At 46.6% G+C, this 23,019-nt stretch overlaps 1 protein-coding gene across 1 annotated transcript in view; it reads left to right on the forward strand.

Annotated features, from left to right (window-relative positions):
- JAK1 (Janus kinase 1) overlaps positions 1-23,019 on the forward strand; it is a 201,539-nt gene that overhangs the window by 102,014 nt on the left and 76,506 nt on the right. Inside the window, exons 5-7 of the mRNA XM_077450546.1 lie at positions 14,097-14,247; positions 16,796-16,959; positions 20,908-21,235. Coding sequence (XP_077306672.1) covers positions 14,097-14,247; positions 16,796-16,959; positions 20,908-21,235 — 643 coding nt within the window. The remainder of the gene's footprint in view (positions 1-14,096; positions 14,248-16,795; positions 16,960-20,907; positions 21,236-23,019) is intronic.

Genomic DNA, 23,019 nt, shown 5'->3' on the forward strand with positions numbered 1-23,019 from the left:
GCTTCTCACCATGCGAGGGAGTTCGCATGAACGTGAGAAGCACCTGCGGGAGGAAGCCGAGACAGCCGCCGAGGGACCCCAGAAGAGCAGGTTCGGGGCCATTCTGTGCAAAACAAGCTGCACAGTGGAGGTAAGTATAACATGTTTGTTATTTAAAAAAAAAAAAATAATAATTCACTTTACAATCCCTTTAAAATACGAACTAAAGCCATTGCCCTGTAGTATGACCTAATGTCAGGTAATCCCATACTACCTTCCAACCTCCATTTGCATATAATACTGTACGCGAGTCTTGGTCGTTTATTATTCCATAGAAAGGAAACAAAGGCCCTCCTTATATTTTTGAAAAATCTCTGTGGGAGTTGGATTGGCACTGTATATAAAGTGTAAATTATTTTGGGCAGTATATTCATTTTTATTGCATTCACCCTTCTGAACCAAGTTAGTAACTGTCCTAAAGAGGCCTGTGGTGAGACCGGATAGAACAATAAGTCATCCGCATATGCCGATACCTTATGCTCTTGTGTCCCTATAAATGTCCCTCGTATGTCTAAATTTCTTCTTATTTTAAATAAGAAAGGTTCTAATATCATATCAAACAATAGTGGGGACAGGGGACACCCCTGTCTCGTTCCATTATGTATCTGAAAGTATTTTGACAAGGTACCGTTTACTTTAATTCTGGCTCTTGGTGCTACATACAGTGCCAATATCCAGCCCATCATACGCACCCCCCACCCTCATTAGTTTTAAAGAGGAAGTAAACCCTGATGGGTTTACTTCCTCTTTCATTCCCTGCAAAGGTAAAGCATAATGGACTACTATGCATCGCATAGTAGTCCATTATGTGTCACTTACCTGACACAGGAGCCAGCAAAGTCACCGCTGTCCCCTGTAGTCCGGCGCATCCATCTTCTCGGTGGGTGTCGCCGCTCCACCGCTATCATTCGGCGAAGCCACGATGACGTCACTCCCGCGCATACGCACGGGAGCCGCCACTCGCGGCATATCGCCGTTGACCGCGGCGCGCTCAGTGCGACTGCGCGCCGATGTCTATGGCGCATATCTCCTAAACCGTGTAGGTTTAGGAGATATTTCTTGGACCTACAGGTAAGCCTTAATCTAGGCTTACCTGTAGGTCAAAGTTCGTTGTAAGGGTTTACAACCACTTTAAGACTTCAGTCATAAAACCCCAGCTCACCCTGTCAAATGCCTTTTCGGCATCCATTGAAATTATTACTTTAGGTGTCTAATCCGGTCTGTTTTCCATCCATGAAAGAATATTTAAGGCCCTTATGGTATTGTCTCTGGTCTCCCGATCCTTCATGAAACCTATTTGATCAGGGCGAACTAGTTTTACAACATGGTCTTGTAACCTCTGCGCCAGAATCTTTGCCAAAACTTTAGTGTCAGGCCGCGTACACACGGGCGGACTGTTCGCCCAACCTTGTCCGCTGAACAGTGTTTGGGCGGACAGTCCGCTCGTGTGTGGGCTTTCAGCGGACAGTTTCAGCGGACAGTTTGACGGACAAAGTCTTTCGGAAATTCCGAAAAACTGTCCGCTGAAACTGTGTTTGAGCGGACAGTCCGCCCGTGTGTAGGCTACTTTCGAAATGAGCAAACTGTTCCCGCTCGGAGGGAAGTCTGCTCATTTCGAGGTAGGCGGGGCCCGCGACGGAGACGTCGCGGGCTCCGCCGCCTGGAATGGGCTTAAAGGGGAACCCCAACGCCGAAAAAAATCGGCGTGGGGGTTCCCCCAAAGTCCACAACAGACTCTTGTCCGAGCACGCTACCCGGCCGGCCAGGAAAGGGGGGCGAGCGAGCGCGCCCCCCTCCTGAGCCGTACCAGGCCGCGTGCCCTCAACATGGGGGGTGCCTTGGGGAAGGGGGGGCCGCGCGGGTATATGTCACATGGGTTGGTCACATGGGTTGATGTCACATGGGGACTATGACATCGTAAGGGGGCGGGGTCACCATGTGACCAACCCATGTGACATATACCATGTGACACCGCCCCATTGTCACTATATAAGTGACCGCACAGCGCGGCTCTGGCATTCCGGCCGGAGAGAGCGACGTGTCAACATCTCCTGGGGAAGAAGAAGAAGAAGAAGAAGAACGGAAGGCGGCGACAGCGACAGCGGCGACAGAAAACCGGGCCACCGCCTGTAAAAGAGCTACAAGAAGGCGCGGTGGCCCGGCAGAAGAACCGAAGAGGGGGACAAGACCCCCGAAGTCGGGAGAAGAGGCCGGCGGCGGGGAGGAAGAAAGCCGGGCTCCTCCGCTAGTAAAAGAGCTACACGAAGATAGCGGAGGAGTCCGGCGAGAAGACCCCCGAAGACGGAAGACCCCCGGAGCTGTGCAATAAAATATTTTTTCTCTGTGTTGTGTTTTTTTTTGTACTTTATTTCACAGGTGAATGGGTAGGGGTACATTGTACCCCATACTCATTCACATAGGGTGGGGGGCCGGTATCCGGGGGCCCCCTTCTTAAAGGGGGCTCCCGGATTCCGATAAGCCCCCCGCCCGCAGACCCCGACAACCAACGGCCAGGGTTGTCGGGAAGAGGCCCTTGTCCTCATCAACATGGGGACAAGGTGGTTTGGGGTGGGGGGGCCGCGCGGCCCCCCCTTCCCCAAGGCACCCCCCATGTTGAGGGCACGCGGCCTGGTACGGCTCAGGAGGGGGGGCGCGCTCGCTCGCCCCCCTTTCCTGGCCGGCCGGGTAGCGTGCTCGGACAAGGGTCTGTTGTGGACTTTGGGGGAACCCCCACGCCGATTTTTTTCGGCGTTGGGGTTCCCCTTTAAGTCCATTCCAGGCGGCGGAGCCCGCGACGTCTCCTTCGCGGGCCCCGCCTACCTGTACACGCGCTCGAAATGGGCGGATTTGCCTCCGCCTTACGTGGGCGAGTCCGTTCATTTCAAAAGTTGAGCGAACTGTTTGTCAAACAGTTCGCTGAAACAGTCCGCTCAAAAAGTGCCGTGTGTGGCCATGTCCGTCCATGCTAATTTTGAGCGGACTGTTTGCCGAAACTGTTTGACAAACAAAGTTGGGCGAACAGTCCGCCCGTGTGTACGCGGCCTCAGAGTTTAGCAGGGAAATTGGTCTATAGTTAGAACAATGTTGTGGATCTTTTCCTACTTTTGGAAGCACTGTAATATAGGCCACTAGGGCTTCAGGAGGTGATGGATTTGATGTGTTAATTGCATTAAAGGGATTGTAAAGTAAAATTATTATTTATTTATTTTTTTAAATAACAAACATGTTATACTTACCTCCACTGTGCAGCTCGTTTTGCACAGAGTGGCCCCCGAACCTGCTCTTCTGGGGTCCCTCGGCGGCTGTCTCTGCTTCTTCCCGCAGGTACTTCTCACATTCATGCGAGCTCCCTCACATGGTGAGAAGCACCTGCGGGTGCACTCCTGTGATACAGCCGGTGGCTATAGCCGCTCGCTGTATCACACGGCCCCGCCCCCGGCATGCCGCCTCATTGGATGTGATTGACAGCAGCTGCGCTGCCTTCAATCCATCCACTCAATCAGCGGCCAGGCTGAGCGGCGAAGAGGACGGCGGGGAGGAGTGCGGGACTTTCGAGGAGTGAGGTAAGTAAAATGGGGGGACTGGGGATGCCGGCAGCGTGAGACGTTTTTTCACCTTAATGCATAGAATGCATTAAGGTGAAAAAACATTTACCTTTACAACCCCTTTAAAGTATTTACACATTGGAGCACCCAAAATTGACACAAACTTCTTATAGTATAAGTTTGTAAAGCCATCTGGCCCTGGGCTCTTCCCCATTGCCAGGTTTGCTATTACACCATTCACCTCTTCAACCAAACTTGGCTTATTTATTTCCTCGGTTACTTCCGTCGAAAAAGAGGGCATTCCCGAAGACATAATATAATCTCTAATCTCCATCAATTGTTGTTCTTCGGTATCATTCGATAAACTAGACTGGATAGAGGCAATTCAGTTCGCATTGTGCGCTATACAAGTATTTCATTCATTCATAAAGAGATTCATAAAAATCTATGAAACTCTGCCGCTATGGCTTGGGTTTCCATAATTTTCCTGTTTTGTACTATCAAATTATGAACGTGCCTGGAGTCCTGCTGTTTTTTAAGCTGTCTGGCTAATAGACGTCCACACGTATTACCCTTATTAGAACCGATGGGCAAAACAAATACATTTAAATGAAATGAAGTTGTGTGATGAAATTGAATGACGCAGGAATAAGTATTGAACACTAACTGAAATGTATGTAATACTTGGTACAAAATCCTTTGTTGGTCATGACGGCTTCAAGGTGCCTCCTGTATGGAGAAACTAGTCCCATGCGTTGCTCAGGTGAGATTTTGGCCCGTTCTTCTACACAAACGGTCTTCAAATCTTGAAGGTTCCGCGGGCCTCTTGTATGAACTCTGATCTTTAGTTCTTTCCATAGATTTTCTATTGCAGGGATATGCAGTTAGCGGACCTCCAGCTGTTGTAAAACTACAAGTCCCATCATGCCTCTGCCTCTGGGTGTCATGCTTGTGCTGTCAGAGTCTTGCTATGCCTCATGGGACTTGTAGTTCTGCAACAACTGGAGGTCCGCTAATTGCATATCCCTGTTCTATTGGATTCAAGTCAGGTGATTGGCTGGGCCAATCTTGCAGCTTTATTTTCTTTCTTTGAAACCATTTGAGAGTTTCCTTGGCTTTGTGTTTGGGATCATTGATTGCTCAGATGTCCACCCTCATTTCATCTTCATCACCCTGGTAGATGGCAGCAGATTTTTATCAGGACTGTCTTGGTACATTTTTCCATTCAACCTTCCTTCAATGATGACTTGTGCCAGTACCGTATGCTGAAAATCAGCCACGCCCCCACCATGATGTTCCTACCTCCAAACTTCACTGTTGGTATGGGGGGGGGGGGCATTTTTGGGGTGATGTGTGGTGCCATGTGACCTCCAAACATGATGTGTATTTTATGGCATCCATTGCGTTCCATTTTGGTCTTATCTGACCAGACTATTTTCTCCCAGTATTTCACAGGATTGTCTAAATGTTGTGCAGCAAACTTTAAACAAGCTTCAACATGCTTTTTCTTGCGTGGTGAGCGTGCATACAGGCCATGGCGGGTGAATGCATTACTTATTGTTTTCTTTTAAACAATTGTATCTGCTAATTCCAGGTCTTTCTGAAGCTCTCCACAACTGGTCCTTGGTTCTTGGGCAACTCTTCTGATTCTTTTCACTCCTCTGTCAGAATGCTTGTGAGGAGCCCCTGGTCGTGGCCGGTTTATGATCAAATGATGTTCTTTCCACTTCCGGGTTATGGCCCCAACAGTGCTCACTGGAAAATTCAGAAGTTTAGAAATCCTTCTGTAACCAATGCCATCAGTATGATTTGCAACAATAAGGTTGCCAAGGGCCTCAATGAGCTCTCTGTTTTTACCCATCATGAGATGTTTCTTGTGTGACACCTTGGTAATGAGACACCTTCTTTTTTTTTTTTATAGGACCTCAGTTGAGACTGAACCAGCTGACAAGGGGCCGGGTTGCTTTCTAATTACTGATAGATTTTAGCTGGTGTCTTTTGATTTACATGCCTTTTTGCACCTCCCTTTCAGTACTTTTTCCCCTGCGTCAGTCCATTTTATTACACATAACGTCATTTCTGAACGCATTTGTTTTGGAGTCTTTGTATGGGTTGCCTGGGTTGTCACGGACGTGGTGAAAATTTCATGTCACTGGCACCTTGAGAAATCTATTTACCTAGAAAAAAAGTTCAATACTTATTTTTCCCTCTGTATATAGATATAAATATTATACAAACGTTTTGACAAATAAACAGGCCTATAGCAGAAACGGTCCATAGAGGGTGTACAGGCGTGACAGCCAAACTGGTTAATGGGGTATCTGAAGCCAAAGCTCTCACTTCAGAGGGTTGTTCTCATACAAACTGTTGTGTCTACAGGACAGGAAGTGAAGGGAAATGTGCCAAATAGAACAGGAGTTGTTAACATGCTCTTCACATAGCTAAAAACAAACCAAAGGAATACAGGGGAACTCTTACAACGGGGACACTTGTTCTAGTGACAACTAAGGGCGATCGTACATGGTTCCTGCTGAACCGGCTGAGATTTGAACCGTTAATGGGCAGGCTGAATGTACCAAGGTGATCGATTCAACTTGGGTAGGACCAGCCTGCCGGATTCTCTTGCAATTATCGTTTGCGACTGCTATAGCCACTAGCAATGAACACTGTCTTCTCCCAGCAGGGACGACTTTCCCCCACCAGGAGAAGACAAGTGCCGATTCCCCTGTTGGCACCGTCTGTGTTGATGGGGGGGGAATCTTGTGAATTTTTTCCTGCAACCTGTGGTTGCAGTTCGCACCGTGTATGGCCGGCCTAAGAGCATTTCTGAGCATCACAGGAAGTGAGGGAAAATCTCCTCAATCTGTTAATAGGCAGCAGGGCTGGTACAAGGATTTTTGACACCCTAGGCGAAACCTAATTTTTCCACCCCCCCCTTGGCTCCACCCCTGATTCTGCCCCCTTTGCCCTGCCCAAGTATAACCCACCTTTTTAATGAAGCACCCATCAATGCAGCCTCATCAGTACCCATCAAATGCAGCCTGACCAGCGCCCGTCAACTGCAGCCTGACCAGCGCCCGTCAACTGCAGCCTGACCAGCGCCCGTCAACTGCAGCCTGACCAGCGCCCGTCAACTGCAGCCTGACCAGCGCCCGTCAACTGCAGCCTGACCAGCAAGCATCACGTGCAACCTCACCAGTGTCCATCAAATGCAGCCTCAACAGCACCCATCAATACAGCCTCACCAGCGCCCAGACACAGACCTCCGCTGTGCCTCTGACACTATCTGTAAATGGAGCAGCAGCTGCCTGCTGATGCTGAGACTTAGTTGCTTGCTGCAGAGAGAAGAGAGTAAGAACACAAGTGGCTGGGCGCCCTAGGCAGTAGTGCGTCCTAGGCGGCTGCCTAGTTTGCCTAGTGGTAGCTCCGGCTCTGATAGGCTGACCTAAAAGCCTGAAAGTTTTTTTTTTTTAAAGTGGTTGTACAGGCTTAAAGAGGATGGATTTTACTTCCTTATTTGCTCCCTGCAAGGCCTGCAAATTAAAAGCCTAATGGGCTAGTATGCATTGCATACTAGCCCATTATATGGCACTTACCTGCAAATGCAGGCCGTGTCCTCTTCCTTTCGGAGGCCGCGTGCTCTGGCTCTGTGACTGGCCGTAGCCTTGTGACCTCACTCCGGCACGTGCGTGTGGGAGCCGTCAGTCATGCCACACACTGGGGGAAGAAACGGCACAGTGGTCCATTTCTTCACAGCGCATGCCTTGATGAAGACATTGATGTACTACAAGTGAAATATCTCCTAAACTGCACAGGTTTAAGAGATATTTCCACTACTTATTCTGGGCTTACCTATAGACAAAAATCAGGAGGGGGGATTAACAACCACTTTACGATTCTTTACCATCATACATTCTATGCATGAAGGTAAAAAAAACCTCCTGTGTGCAGCAGTGCCCCCAGCCCCCCCCCCCCCCCTTTATACTTACCTGAGCTCCATCTCGATCCAGTGATGTGCACGAGAGCATTGGCTCTCTGGGGATTTTTCCTCCTCATTGGCTAAGACACAGCAGCAGGAGACGTTAGCTCCCACTACTGTCAGTCACTGAGCCATTGGGGAGAGAGCGGGGGGTGGGGCTGAATGTGAATGGACACAGAGCAGCAGCTTGGGTGCCCCCCATAGCAAGCTGCTTGCTATGGAAGCACTTGACAGGAAGGAGGGGCAGCGGGGAAACTGAAAAGAGGAGGATTCGGGGCTTCCCTGTGCAAAACCACTACAAAAGAGCAGGTAAGTATAATAGGTTTGTTATTTGTTTTGTTTTTTTGGCTTCTTTCAAACAATCGTTCCGATCTGGTCCGCCTGCCCGTTTTTCAGGCGGACCCGATCGGGCCACCCATTGTCCTTTATGGGCAGGTGGATGTTGGCGGATATGTATTCGCTGACACCTGCCTGCCATCCGTTCCGTCAAAATTAGCTGAAAACGGTCGTATGGCGATACCTTCGCCATCTGTCCAGCGGGTCCAATTGGACGAAAAAGAACAGGCTGTCCATTTTCCATCCAATCTTCCCATAGAAGGGAGCGGGACTACTGACAGGTCATCTCAGCACATTGAGCGGGGACGGACCTGTCATCCGCCTGCTCAGCGATCTCCTTCTGAGCAAAGCGGAGTCCATCAAAATGGACCCGCCCCATGTGAAAGGGGCCTTAAATGAAACCTTTTAATAGCATTTTAAGATTTTTCACGCTCTATCTAAAACAGAGTGGATATAAATTGCTTTTTTTTGTTTTGTTTTTTTATATTTTTTTTTATCAAATTTTATTTTACTAAAATGGAGTAAAAATCTATCCAAAAATAGTTTTCAAATTTAAGATGCATTACTAATTTAGTTTATTCAGCATGAAATGGAGCTTAGTTATGTAGCATGAGGCTGTATATTCTGAAATATTTAAATTTTTGGTAAACTCATTAAATTAATCCAAGCTCTGCAAGATGAGATGACATGCACTGCATTGATGCATTCACACCATTTCACAGCAACCATGAGATAAAACAACGTTCAGGAATATTCATTTATCCCATTGTTTTGCAAATCTATGTACACTACAAACTGTATGATGGAATCGGTTCTGATATCGCTGTTTTACTAACCTGACAGCTTATTATTCTAAATGGGAAACCTTCATTTTGTTTGCAAATATTAAAGATTCTAACTACCCGCAAGAATAAGTCCTTACATTTAAAGGGCACCTGTCATTTCATATCCATCATGGCAGCGCCCTTTAGCGGGCATCCACTCACCCGCTGCCGCCACGTCCCTCACCTTGGTGTGTCACTGCCGCATCACCGTTAAAGTGAATGGGACTGTTGGGGAGTCAACGGCGGGTCAGAGGAGGAGCCGCTGCAGGACAGAGATGACAGTTGCCCTTTAAAAATCATGATTTAAATCGGGTTGATTTTAAATCAAGCCTTTTTACTAGTGATTTCAATCCAATCCACCCTGATCTGAAACAAATCGAAAAAGGCTGGAGCCGGGCTTTACAGTAAAACTATTTTTGTTGGCAATCTATTTTTTTTTTTAAATCATTGTGGTTTGTTTTTGTCATTTTCTTTTAGAAATGGCTTTAATGGGTTGGGGGTTCACTACAACCAAAAGACCAATTCAAGTTCTACAAGAATAAAAGGTGCAGTGTCTGCATTCCTGTAGACAGGATGATTTTAGGGTTTAAAATAGATTTATTAGAAATTTAACAAACAATACAAGGGAACATCGTCTAAAGTTACAATCTGGTGACAATCACAGGCCAACATATGTGGTGAGTCAGCCCAATGGCTACCGCCCATAGCCAAACTCCTATCGTCGTACATGTATTATTAGCACCGACGACTGTCACTTGGGACAAAGAGTAATGCCCTGTACACACGGTCGCAAATTCCGACTGAAAAGGTCCGATCGGATTATCTTGTCGGAAAATCTGATCGTGTGTGGGCTCTATCGGACTTTTTCAGACGGAAAAAAATTGAGAGCAGGATCTAAAATTTTCCGACCCAAAAAATCCGATCAGACTTTTTCCGATCGTTTGTAGAGAATTCTGACGGACAAAGTGCCACGCATGCTCAGAATAAATTAGGGGCTGAAAGCTATTGGCTACTGGCCTCTATGTAGTCCCGTCATACGCAACGAACATCACCGCGTTCAGAACGATCAGATTTTCAGACAACTTTGTCCGACCGTGTGTATGCAACACAAGTTTCGGAACAAAAGCCATTGGAAAAAATCAACGGATTTTGTGGTCGGAATGTCCGACCGTGTGTACAGGGCATTATTTTGGCTATAAGAGTCCCGTTGTTCATAATAAGATTGTGTACAATTTTTTTTAGAAATTAGGATAAAAAACAAAAGTTACGATTAAATAAAAAAAAAAGGGGGGGTGGGGAGCGACCCAGGGGTGAATGCGAGTTGGAGAAGAAAGGGGGGTGAGTAAGGAGGAGGAAGCGGGGGAAGAGTAGAGAAAGGATAGTCAAGAGTAGAGCGCGAGGGTTGCTTTCGGGACGTTCGTAGGAAAGAGTTTCCAGAGGACAGTGAGGTGAGGACCCGTAGGTACACGCCCGGCCCATTCCCCCCCCCCATCGGGTTGTATTTTAGGGCAATTGTATTGGGGTCGTTAGCATGTTGGCAAGAGTATTGGAGGCGGAGAAGCGGAGCCAGATGGACCACAGTACCTGGTATTTATCAAAGGTGTCAAGGGCCAACATCTCCTCCATCCTCATGGTATCATTCATTATTGAGACTCATCGTGACAAGGGAGGAGTTGTGGTTGTCTTCCAAAATGATGGAATGAGCCGCCTCGCTGAGGACATGCAGAAACGGGGGAGACTCTGTTTCTGTGATGTTATCGACCCAGGAAGCATTGAAGGAAGGGCAATCTTAGGAGAAGGTGTCGGTGTTTCACCATAAATTTTATTACAACATTCGAATACCTGGTTCCAAAAGGGACGGATCCTCTCTCATTCCCACCAGACATGTAGATAGGTCCCTGTAGAAGAAGAACATCGCCAACCATAGTAGATAGAAAAATGTTATGTAATGTAGAGGGCTCCCTGTACCATCTCGGCAGAATTTTGTAGTTCTTTTCCTAAGAGTAGCACGATATAGTTGATTTGCGAGTAAAATGGAACGCGGTTTGCCAGTCCAATCGGAGGATGTCCTCTCCCAAGTCTGCAGACCCCACATCCTGGTGTAAGGTGGTAAGTCACCTTGTGTTAGAGCTTGTAGAAGACAGTATATATTTGAGAGAATGGATCTGGGTGTTTTACAGGATAATTTTTTACTAGAGGACAGAATGTGTCGCAGCAAAAATCCCGCTGCAGGGGATGCCTGACATTTGACTTGTAGCTCAGTGCATAAGAAAGAGGGAAGGAAGAGAGCAGGAACAAAATGGGATGGGGGAGATGGGAAAGGAGGTTGAAGAGTCCCATCTCCGCCAGGCCACACTGCAGTTCTACGGCGTTTGCCGGTGTCACTTCACATTCGGCTACCCATCACATTTTGCTACCTGCTGTAGTGCGCATGCGCGACACCATATGCGTTCCAACATTGTTGTAAGACACCACTTTGCCACAAGGCCCCTTGCGGGCTCGCTTCACTCACCCCTCTTTGGGCATGGCCTCTCTTCGCTCTGCATAATTATAATTGAACTCTATGTCCACTTGGATGGTGGGGCTTGAACCTGGACTCAGGGGTGTGGGCCCCATCTATTGCTGTTGAGAAGCAAGAGGCGGTCCCAGTGTCTCATGTGGCCCACCCCTGCTTTAAGGGGACAAAGTCTGATTCTGATTGGAGGAGGAATTAAAGTTCTTAGTACAGAATGTCTTCAGATCTGAGGCTCATAAATCTACGTAACGCACAAGTTACTATATTGCAAGGAGGAAGCATTTTAATTTTCTGTTAATTTTAGTAAATCTTAACAATCTGGATTGCAAGTAAGAGGGAATTTTTATTAACATTTAAAGAGGAAGTAAACCCTGATGAATTTACTTCCTCTTTCATTCCCTGCAAAGGCAAAGCATAATGGACTACTATGCATCGCATAGTAGTCCATTATGTGTCACTTACCTGACACAGGAGCCAGCGAAGTCGCCGCTGTCCCCTGTAGTCTGCCGCATCCATCTTGGTGGTGGCGTCTCGCAGCTCCGCCGCTGTCATTCGGCAAAGCCGCGATGGCGTCACTCCCACGCATGCGCACGGGAGTCGACTCGCAGGCAGCTCCATTCTTGGAAATGCCGCGCTCAGTGCGCCTGCGCGCCGCGGTCTACGGCGCATGCGCCGTAGACAGCGGTGCCCGTTTTCGGGCAAATATCTCCTAAACCATATAGGTTTAGGAGATATTTCTTGGACCTACAGGTAAGCCTTAATCTAGGCTTACCTGTAGGTCAAAGTGGTTTGTAAGGGTTTACAACCACTTTAAGTAACCCAATATCTTATTTAGAAGTTGTATGCTATAGAATTCTTTTTTTAGAGAAAGTGGAGTTTTCCTTTAAATGTTGTTCCTCTGCACACGTTCTGCAGCTGGTTTTCTTTTTTTTTTGTTTTCTTTTTTTTGTTATCCTCGACAAGTATGGCACTCTGGTAAGTGAAATGTACGTGTATTGACCGGAAAGTAGATGGGTCAATGCAGGTTCAGGAAGATACTATGTTTAGAATACTCATAAACATAAGTCGATATACATTCTGCAGCTGTAGCATGGTTCCTCCCACACAAAGACCAGCGCATGGCTTAGATACACATCAACATCCCGGATACATGCAGGCTTTGTGCAGGTATACTATATGTGAATAGGCCTTTGATCTTTGAACGTGTTAGATTGCATGCCTATATAAGAAGTCAGACTGAAAGGAAAAAATGTTTCTCATGTTCAAAAAAAAAAAAAAAACAACTTCAATTGATCTAGAGGAAAGCAAAAACAAAAAAAAATATATAAAGCAAATTCCAATTTTGTGTTCAAAAGGGAATAACATTTCCACCTGATCCCTGAAGGCAATTGTATGCTCCCTGGATCTTCATTCCATAATGCTTTTCATGAAAAGGAAATGAAGTTGTTTTTATTTTCTGTACTTGGAATGAATGGTGGAGAAGGAGCTGAGTGTTCTGGTAGATCAGCCTTTCTCAACCTTTTTACCCCAGGGCAACCCTTAAAAGGATTTCCAGGCATTGGGGAACCCCTGATGAAACCCATTCATTGGGGGGTCAGTGGGAACAATGCCCTTTACTTTGGTCAGTGCAGGGCCATTGCTGAGTCTACAAAAGATCTGGGGCTAGAGCCCATAGCAGCGTAGTAAAGAAAGTCATAAGCTTGGGCGGGCATACACATGTATATACAGTAATATACGTGTGTGTATATCCCCAGAGAGCCCCCCACTTGCATCAGGGTCCCCAGAGAGCCCCCCACTTGCATCAGGGTCCCCAGAGAGCCCCCCACTTGCATTAGGGTCCCCCAAGGAGCCCCCCTTACATCAAGGTCCCCAGAGAGCCCCCTCCTTACATCAGGGTCCCTCAAGGAGCCCCCTCCATACATCAAGGAGCCCCCTCCATACATCAGGGTCCCCAGAGAGCCCCCCCCCCTTACATCAGGGTTCCCAGAGAAAAGTCAGCAGCTGCAGTATTTGTAGCTGCTGACTTTTAAAAAAAATTAAGCGGAACTTTGCTTTAAGAAGCAGTTTCAGGTAAAAAAAATAAAAAAAGTAAGTCAGCAGCTACAAATACTGCAGCTGCTGACTTTGAAAATAAGGACACTTACCTGTCCAGGGTGCCCATGGTGTCCACACCCCAGCCGATCTTCAGACTGACTACCAGGTGCTGCCGCTGCATCTCTGCTGGTTGCCTACTGCGCATGTGTGAAGCACGCTGTGCTTTCCAATTGGCGCCCCATCTCTGGTAGTGGGGAAGAGGACATGTCATAAACGGATCTGCATTCTCCCCCTCACCCTCAAAGGTGGCAGATATGAGACTGGAGGGGGGAGGAAGCATATAAGTGGAAGTTCCATTTTTGGGTGAAGGTTATCACAGAGGACAGGGGGGGGGGGGGGGGACACTTTACGTCTGGCGGAAAAGAGATTTAATCTCCAAATATGGAAAGGTTTCTTCACCGCAAGAGCGGCCTGCATTAGTTTATAGGTAAAGTTGATACATTAAATATCCGACTGCCTCTTGGGGGATCAGGAAGGAATTTTTTCCCCCCTGCTGGAGCTAATTGGTTTATGCTTTATTTGGGGGGGGGGGTTGTAGGATAGTGTATGTGGGTTGCAACCGTTCTGTTCCGTTGAACTTGCTCTGTATGCTTTTATTTTTTTTTATTATTTGCTTCAATTATTTAAATACATTTTTAAAGTGCAGAAATCCTGGACTATTGTATCTATCTTGATTCTATCACATATGATATGATATAATGATAGTTTAAAAAAAAAATTAAAAAAAATAATTTATTCAATCGCTTCTGCTTTCATTCTCACAGATTCTTCTTCACAAATTGGCACGGGACAAATGAAAACGAACCACCGGTCTATAGGTATTACCCTAAGAAGCAGAGGGACAATTATGACGGCAAGGTGCAAGACGGAACCCCAATTCTTGATGCCAGCTCACTGGATTATATATTTGCACAGGTATAAAGCCCATTGTAGTGTAGAGAAAAAAATTTTGAAACCTCGTTGAAGGCCGCAGTTGTGTAGTTTCCTATAATGGTGCAGAGAGGGGGAGATACCAGGTAAATGAAAACTACGCATCCAAGTAACGGGTGCTCTATAAAAATTGGCTATTTAAAGCAGCACAATCGCATGTCAATGATACAAGTTACAAAAAATAACATTATGGTAAGACACATTTCACACTGGGCGGTCTGGGCGTTAGCGGTAAAGCGGCGCTAGTTTTAGCAGCGCTTTACCACTGTTATAGAGATAAGCGGGTCGCTTTTAACTCCCCAGAAGGGGTTAAAAGCGCCCACTTAGCGGTGCTTTTTATTCATTTCAATGTGAAGGGGCAGTGGAGGATCGGTGTATACAGCGCCCCCCCCCCCCCCCCCACCTCCCCAAAGATGCTGCTTGCAGGACTTTTTTCCCTGTCCTGCAAGCGTGCCGCCCCAGTGTGAAAGCACTCGGGCTACAGAGGAGGCAGTTTACAGATGCAAATTTTTAGTGCAAAAAGCGCTTGTAAAACGCCTCAGTGTGAAAGGAGTCAAAGAATATCACTGGAGAGATGTACAATAAAATGGACCTTTTTATTAAAATTCACCTCGGCATGCATCTCTGCATGCTGCTGGAATCGTCTAAGAACTCATGTATACACAGGCTATGTTGACTCCTGGCCGCGGGGAAAACGCAAAGTCGTGCTGCGATTTTTACGGCGATTTTTGCGGCTATTGTTCGAAGCGCTCCTATCCTGAACACGATTCTTCCGCGTTCAGGAGGGGGAGGTTGAGGGCGGTTGGACCTCCCCTAACCGCAGCGGCTTCTAAACTCGTGTGAAAGGCTTTGTGTACATGTACACACAGGCTTTTATGGCGTTTGAGTTTAGGAGCTATGCCAAAAAAAAAAAAAAACACCCAAAGCTGCTAAGCTCAAGTTTAGAAGCTGTAGTGTACGTGAGCCCTAAAACTTAGACCCCTTTCATACCAGAGGCGATTTTCAGGTGCTACAGCGCTAAAAATAGCGCCTGAAAAAAGCCTCAGCTGCCAACCCAGTGTGAAAGCCCGAGTGCTTTCACACTGGGGTGCTGTACTGGCAGGGTGTAACAGAAAGCCAGTGAATACACCGCTCCTGCCCATTGAAAACTATGGGGCAGCGACGCCATACCGCCGGCAAAGCGCCGCTGCAGCAGCACTTTGGCGACGGTATGGCGGTGCTGGCCATTGTTTTCAATGGGCAGGAGCAGTGTATTCACCACTCCTACACCGCTGCAAAGAAGCTGCTGGCAGGACTTTTTGTGACGCCCTGCCAGCGCAGCAGGTTTGCATCTGGGGCTTTTTTCAGGCGCTATTTCTAGCTATTTGTAGGGCCTGAAAAACGCCTCCAGTGTGAACGGGGTCTGACTTTTTTTTTTCTTTTTTTGACTTTTACCTTTTTTCCATTTCCTGCTTCCCTGAAGGCACGAGTGACGTAGCCCCGGCTGCCCAGATGCCCCCTGGGATGGCAACGTCACCAGTGACTTCACTTTAAAATAATTCTATAGTGGGGAAGTATGGAGCCTACTAATTGCTGACCTCTGCTTCAAAAAATACCAGTTTCCTGGTTGATCTATTTGCTTCAGCACTTTCTAAGTCACTTGCTTGGGGACGTACTTTTGTATGGATGCCCCAGGCCAGTGTCTGTGTATCCCAAGTGCACCACATTAAAGTACAGCCTTGCTCTGATCTTTCAAAGGAGAAACACAGAGAAACACATATAGTAATAGATCATTTGAGAGTACGTTCGCTTAGAGACAATATCACTACATCCATTCTGGGCAAACTGGTAGTGCCCGTGTAAAAGATCCGAATAATAGCCTGGCAACTAGCATTTCAGAAGATATGCAGTGGCAGGCTAGGCTACATTCAGATGGGTGAATAGCCGTGGATAGTTTGCTGCATTCAGAGGCGACCATATGTGGCCTCTGGGTGTAGCAATACTCTACGGCCGCATAAAATTGGCCGATTATCTGTGGCCAGTTGGGTGCATCCAAAACTCTGCAGAAACGCCGACCCTGGGCACACACTGGTTCTGTCCAGGGTTGGTCAGAGGCTCTATTCGCATTCCACTTCCCAGATGAGTGGTTGCATGTGCGTTAGACGTAGATATGTATAAATCTGAGTGCCGCTGCTGACAGCTGCAGCTGTTTACACATAGTGTGTACAGGCAATGATTACAACCGCTGGCGTCGGCAAGAATCGGTAGATCCTTGCCAGCCGTTGTGATCGTTGCCTGATCGTTGCCCATACACACCCTTGGCTGCTGCTATTCAGCCGTCTGAATGTAGCCTAACATCTTTGTTGTATTTGGTTTACTTTAACCAAGAGACTAAGATGGAAACCGAAAAGAGAATGAAAGTCCCAAAAGAGTAAACAAGGGGGATGAGAAGAATTTGGCAGGCTAGGGACCTGCATTAAGTCTGTAGATTAATGGGACTTTGAAAAACTTTTGTTGTGCTTTTTGTGAATTGCTTTTACTTTGCCTTCATTAGGGACAGTATGAACTGGTAAAGTGCTTGGCTCCAGTCCGGGACCCTAAAAATGACCAAGAGGTGCATGAAATAGAAAACGAATGTTTAGGGATGGCAGTGCTGGCGATATCCCACTACGCCATCAAGAGGAACATGCAGCTTCCAGAGCTCCCCAAGGACATAAGGTCAGTCTTTGGCAGTTATGAGATCCACGGGTCTTCTAAACTGTGTTTCTGGAATGATTCACATGGATTAATAGAAGTCCTCTCAGGGCTACTCCTTACAGGTCCCCAGGGTTCCTAGGGCCGCGCGGTGAGGTCGGTGGCTGGTGAGGCAATGGCTAGAATCGGAGCCAGATACACGCGGGTTACATACACCACGATCGTCACAGCGAGAGCAATAATTCTAGCACTAGACCTCCTCTGGAACTTTAAACAAGTAACTTGTAAAAACATTTAAAGCTTCACCTATGGAGATTTAGAAGTACTGAAGTTTGGCGCCATTCCACATGTGTGCGCAATTTGAAAGTGTGACATCTCGGGTATCTACTCGGCGTAACATCATCTTTCACATTATACAAAAAAATCGGGCTAACTTTAGTGGGTTTTTTTTTTTGTTTTTCTTTTATCCATGAGGCTGGGTTCACACTGCTGCGGGGGGAGATCCGGATGTGATTCGCACCGCACTGCAGTGCAAATCACATCCGATCTCCGTAGAGATGCGAGTTCAGCCATACAGATAGTATGGCTGAATTCGCAGCGCTCCCGCAGCAAACTCGCACGGGACCCTTTTTTTGGTCCGCAACAGAATCGGATCGCATGGGGGTTCACACCATGCGATCCGATTCCTGTGCGAGTCGGCAGATTGCACTGCGATATGCGGACGGATCTGGGGGTGTCATTAACATAACATTGACACTCCCAGCCGTCCGCATAGGGCAGTGTGAACTGCCGGCGGGAGTAATGCGATGCGGGAAAACGCAGCGGATTCGCGGCGTTCCCGCATCGCAGCGGTGTGAACCCGGCCTTAAACGTTTTTTTTCCAAAAAATAAAAAATGTGTTTAAAAAAAAATTGGTGCGCAAATAGCGTGTGACATAAAAAAAATAAAAAGTTGCATTTTATTCCCTAGGGTGTCTGCTAAAACAATATATATATATATATATATATATATATATATATATATATATATATATATATATATATATATAATGTTTGGGGGTTTCTGAGTAATTTTCTAACAAATAAATGATGATTTTTACATGTAGGAGGGAAGTGTCAGAATTTGGCCTGGGTGACAAGGGGTTAATTGTCATAAGTAATATACAAATAATTATTATATATTGTTTTTAAGGTAATTTACTATATTTTCTACATCTGTATTTAAAGTGGAGGGCCACCCTGAAAAAAAAAAAAATACATTAAAAATTAGAAAAAAGAAAAAAAAAATTAATTTTTTTTAACTTACCAGAAATGCCTGTTGCTAGGCACATCATCCTAATCTGCCTCTTCCTCCTCCGCGGAGATCTTCTTTCTTCTCTCCTCCGTGCGGCGTCTTCTGGGTAATGGGTCGCGCTGTGTTCTGGGAACTGTGTGTCCCAGAACACCGCGCGCCCCATTCACAAAGCGCTGCGCGACTCGCGCATGTGCAGTAGGAAACGGGCAGTGAAGCCGCAAGGCTCCACTGCCTGTTTCCCTTAGATAGAATGGCTGCGCCGGGACCCGAGAGCCGAGGGACGGGTCAGCCTCGGGCGGCCGACATCGCAGGGGCGCCCTGGACAGGTAAGTCTGCTTATTAAGTCAGCAGCTACAGTGTTTGCAGCTGCTGACTTTTAATTTTTTTTTATTTTTTTTTTAAACCGGCCCTCCTCTTTTAGCAGGTGGCTTAATAGACAAATTACTGAAGTTTGAAGTTATAACTTCCAACCAGTAATTTCACAGTAGATAAATAATAAATGATTATGTTATTACATATAAATGTATGATGTAGCTTGAATAGAACAGTACCTCTTCAACAGAAGCCATTTCTCCCTCTTAACAATGTGAGAAAAACATCGGATAGTTAAAGTGGAGGGCATTAAAGGGGTTGTAAAGGTAAATGTTTTTTCACCTTCATGCATTCTATGCATGAAGGTGAAAAAACATCTCACACTGCCGGCGCCCCCAGCCCCTCCGTTTTACTTACCTCACCCCTTGAAAGTCCCGCGCTCGCCCCCGCCGTCCTCTTCGCCGCTCAGCCTGGCCGCTCATTGGCTGGAGTGAATGGATTGAAAGCAGCGCAGCTATTGGCGCGCCGGGGGCGGGGCCGAGTGATACAGCGAGCGGCTATAGCCACCGGCTGTATCACGGGAGCGCGCCTGCAGGTGCTTCTCACTATGTGAGGGAGCTCACATGAACGTGAGAAGTACCTGCGGGAGGAAGCAGAGACAGCCGCCGAGGGACCCCAGAAGAGCAGGTTCGGGGCCACTTTGTGCAAAACGAGCTGCACAGTGGAGGTAAGTATATGTTTGTTATTCAAAAAAATAATAATTACTTTACAATCCCTTTAATATTCTTTAAAAACAAAAGTGAATTTTTTTTTTTTAACCTACCAGAAAACCCTGTTGCTAGGCAGTCTTCCTAATCTGCCTCTTCCTACTCCGCAGTGATCTTCAGTCTTCTCTCCTCCTCGCGTTTTCTTCTGGGCAATGGGGCGCGCTGTGTTGTGGGAAATGTGTGTGTCCCAGAACACAGTGCGCCCCATTCACAAAGCGCTGCGCGACTCGCACATGCGCAGTAGGAAATGGGCAGTGAAGTCACAAGGCTCCACTGCCTGTTTCCCTTAGTGAGGATGGCGGCGCCGAGACACGAAACGAGGGACGTATCAACCTGGGGGGGGGGGGAGCGACATCACGAGCGCTCTGGACAGGTAAGTGTCCTTATTAAAAGTCAGAAGCTACAGTGTTTGTAACTGCTGACTTTAAAAAAAATAAAAAATAATTCTGCTGGAACACCCCTTTAAAAGGGCTGGACTGGGCTGGGCTCTTTTTAGACACATGCCCTTTCTATGACACTGCAGTGAGAGGAGGCGTGCCTCCACTGCAGCATTTTTATTGGACAGCTGGGACCAATGGTACTTTAAATCAGGCAATTGGGATCAGGAAGGAATTTTTTTCCCTGCTGTAGCAAATTGGATCATGCTCTGCTGGGGGGGTTTTTTTTTTGCCTTCCTCTGGATTAACTGTGGGTATAGAATTGGGTATATTGTATTGTACAATATTTTTTATTTTATTAATTTTTTTATGGTTGGACTTGTGTCTTTTTTTTTTTTTTTTTCATCCTAACTATGTAACCGGAGAGTAACAACTATCTTTTTGTCATGCGCCTTTTTTTTTTTGTCTTCTCTATGCTTTTTTGTATATTTGTGTAGTATTTTTTCCTTTTAACCATCGGTCATAATATGATCAAATGATTTTATGTATACCTAATAAATTATATTTTCCAAATTCATATGTGTGGTTGTTGCCTACAAAGTCTCAATGAAAGGGGGGTTCTTTTTTCTTGATACACAACTAGGGATGTGGCAACAACTCGCTGGTCTGACACGCTGAAACCCTCTTTTTTTTTTTTTCCCTGAAGGAACCTTATGCCCTGTACACACGGTCGGACATTCCGACTGCAAAATCCGTTGGATTTTGTCCGAAACTGGTGTTACATACACACGGTCGGACAATGTTGTCGGAAAATCCGATCGTTCGGAATGTGGTGACATTCGTTGCGTTGGACGGGACTATGTAGAGGCTAGTAGCCAATAGCTTTGGTCTCGTAATTTGATCTGAGCATGCGTGGCACTTTGTCCCCCCGGAATTCTCTACAAACGATCGTAAAAAGTCTGATCGGATTTTTTTGTCGGAAAATTTTAGATCCTGCTCTCAAATTTTTTCCGTCAGAATTTCCGATGGAAAAAGTCCCATAGAGCCCACACACGATCGGATTTTCAGAACGATCAGACTTTTTCTGTCGCAATTTCCGATCGCGTGTACAGGGCATTAGACTGTGCTCAATGTTGGCTCTACTTTTGTGAATGATGCAGCGCCCCTCTGTAAGGCAATGTAAAATTATCCATACTAAGCAACCTCTCTTGTTAACCTTGCAGCTACAAGAGGTACATCCCCGAAACGTTAAACCGAACCATCAAGCAAAGAAATTTTCTGACTCGGATTCGGATCAATAACGTCTTCAAAAATTTCTTGAAAGAATTCAACAATAAAACGATCTGTGACAGCAGCGTGTCCCCGCACGACCTGAAAGTGAAGTACATGTCCACGCTGGAGACGCTGACCAAGAATTACGGGGCCGAGATATTCGAGACGCAGCACTTTAAGATCTCCTCGGAGAATGAACAGAACGGGTTTCAACCCAGTGGCGTGTTTGAGGTTATGGTGACCGGGAATGATGGCATCCAGTGGAGAGTGAAACCAGCTGTAAGCATTGATGATAAAGCTATTCATAGATGCCATATGCTAAGGGTTCAACTTCCTTCTGCAGTGAATGGGATATAAATGATTCAATAAGGCACTTGGGAGTATTGGATGATGGGGAGTGAATTGTGTGTTCTGGAGTGCAGATCACACTTGTGACATGAATAGTAGGGAGCGAGCTGTGTGTGCAATACGGATCTCACTGGTGACATGAATAGTAGGGAGCGAGCTGTGTGTGCAATACGGATCTCACTGGTTACATGAATAGTAGGGAGCGAGCTGTGTGTGCAATACAGATCTCACTTGTGACATGAATAGTAGGGAGCGAGCTGTGTGTGCAATACGGATCTCACTGGTGACAGGAATAGTAGGGAGCGAGCTGTGTGTGCAATACAGATCTCACTTGTGACATGAATAGTAGGGAGCGAGCTGTGTGTGCAATACGGATCACACTGGTGACATCCATAGGGGTTAAGCTGTGAGTATTGGTGTAATGCAGATCTCACTGGTGACATGAATAGTAGGGAGCGAGCTGTGTGTGCAATACAGATCTCACTGGTGACATGAATAGTAGGGAGCGAGCTGTGTGTGCAATACAGATCTCACTGGTGACAGGAATAGTAGGGAGCGAGCTGTGTGTGCAATACAGATCTCACTGGTGACAGGAATAGTAGGGAGCGAGCTGTGTGTGCAATACAGATCTCACTGGTGACATGAATAGTAGGGAGCGAGCTGTGTGTGCAATACAGATCTCACTGGTGACATGAATAGTAAGGAGCGAGCTGTGTGTGCAATACAGATCTCACTGGTGACATGAATAGTAAGGAGCGAGCTGTGTGTGCAATACAGATCTCACTGGTGACATGAATAGTAGGGAGCGAGCTGTGTGTGCAATACAGATCTCACTGGTGACATGAATAGTAGGGAGCGAGCTGTGTGTGCAATACAGATCTCACTGGTGACATGAATAGTAAGGAGCGAGCTGTGTGTGCAATACAGATCTCACTGGTGACATGAATAGTAGGGAGCGAGCTGTGTGTGCAATACAGATCTCACTGGTGACATGAATAGTAGGGAGCGAGCTGTGTGTGCAATACAGATCTCACTGGTGACATGAATAGTAGGGAGCGAGCTGTGTGTGCAATACAGATCTCACTGGGGACATGAATAGTAGGGAGCGAGCTGTGTGTGCAATACAGATCTCACTGGTGATATGAATAGTAGGGAGCGAGCTGTGTGTGCAATATAGATCTCACTGGTGACATGAATAGTGGGGAGCGAGCTGTGTGTGCAATACAGATCTCACTGGTGACATGAATAGTGGGGAGCGAGCTGTGTGTGCAATACAGATCTCACTGGTGACATGAATAGTAGGGAGCGAGCTGTGTATGCAATACAGATCTCACTGGTGACAGGAATAGTAGGGAGCGAGCTGTGTGTGCAATACAGATCTCACTGGTGACATGAATAGTAGGGAGCAAGCTGTGTGTGCAATACAGATCTCACTGGTGACATCCATGGGGGGTTGAGCTGTGAGTATTGGTGTAGTGCAGATCTCACTGGTGGCATCGATACTGGGGAGTTGAATTTGTGTGCATTAGTGCAGATCTTACTGGCTCACACCTCCCAACATTTTGAGATGGGAATGAGGGACACCTACTAGCAAACATATGTAGGCATAGGACACGCCTCCTGCCACACCCTCTTAAAGAAGAATTAACAAAAAAAAAGGTTAATTAAATCCACAAGGACTTTTTCTTTCTTGTACATCACTGGACACAGAGACT

Source organism: Lithobates pipiens, unplaced genomic scaffold (assembly GCF_037356315.1).
Source record: "Lithobates pipiens isolate NorthernLeopardFrog02 unplaced genomic scaffold, aLitPip1_a1.2 Scaffold_23, whole genome shotgun sequence".
Lineage (NCBI taxonomy): Eukaryota > Metazoa > Chordata > Amphibia > Anura > Ranidae > Lithobates > Lithobates pipiens.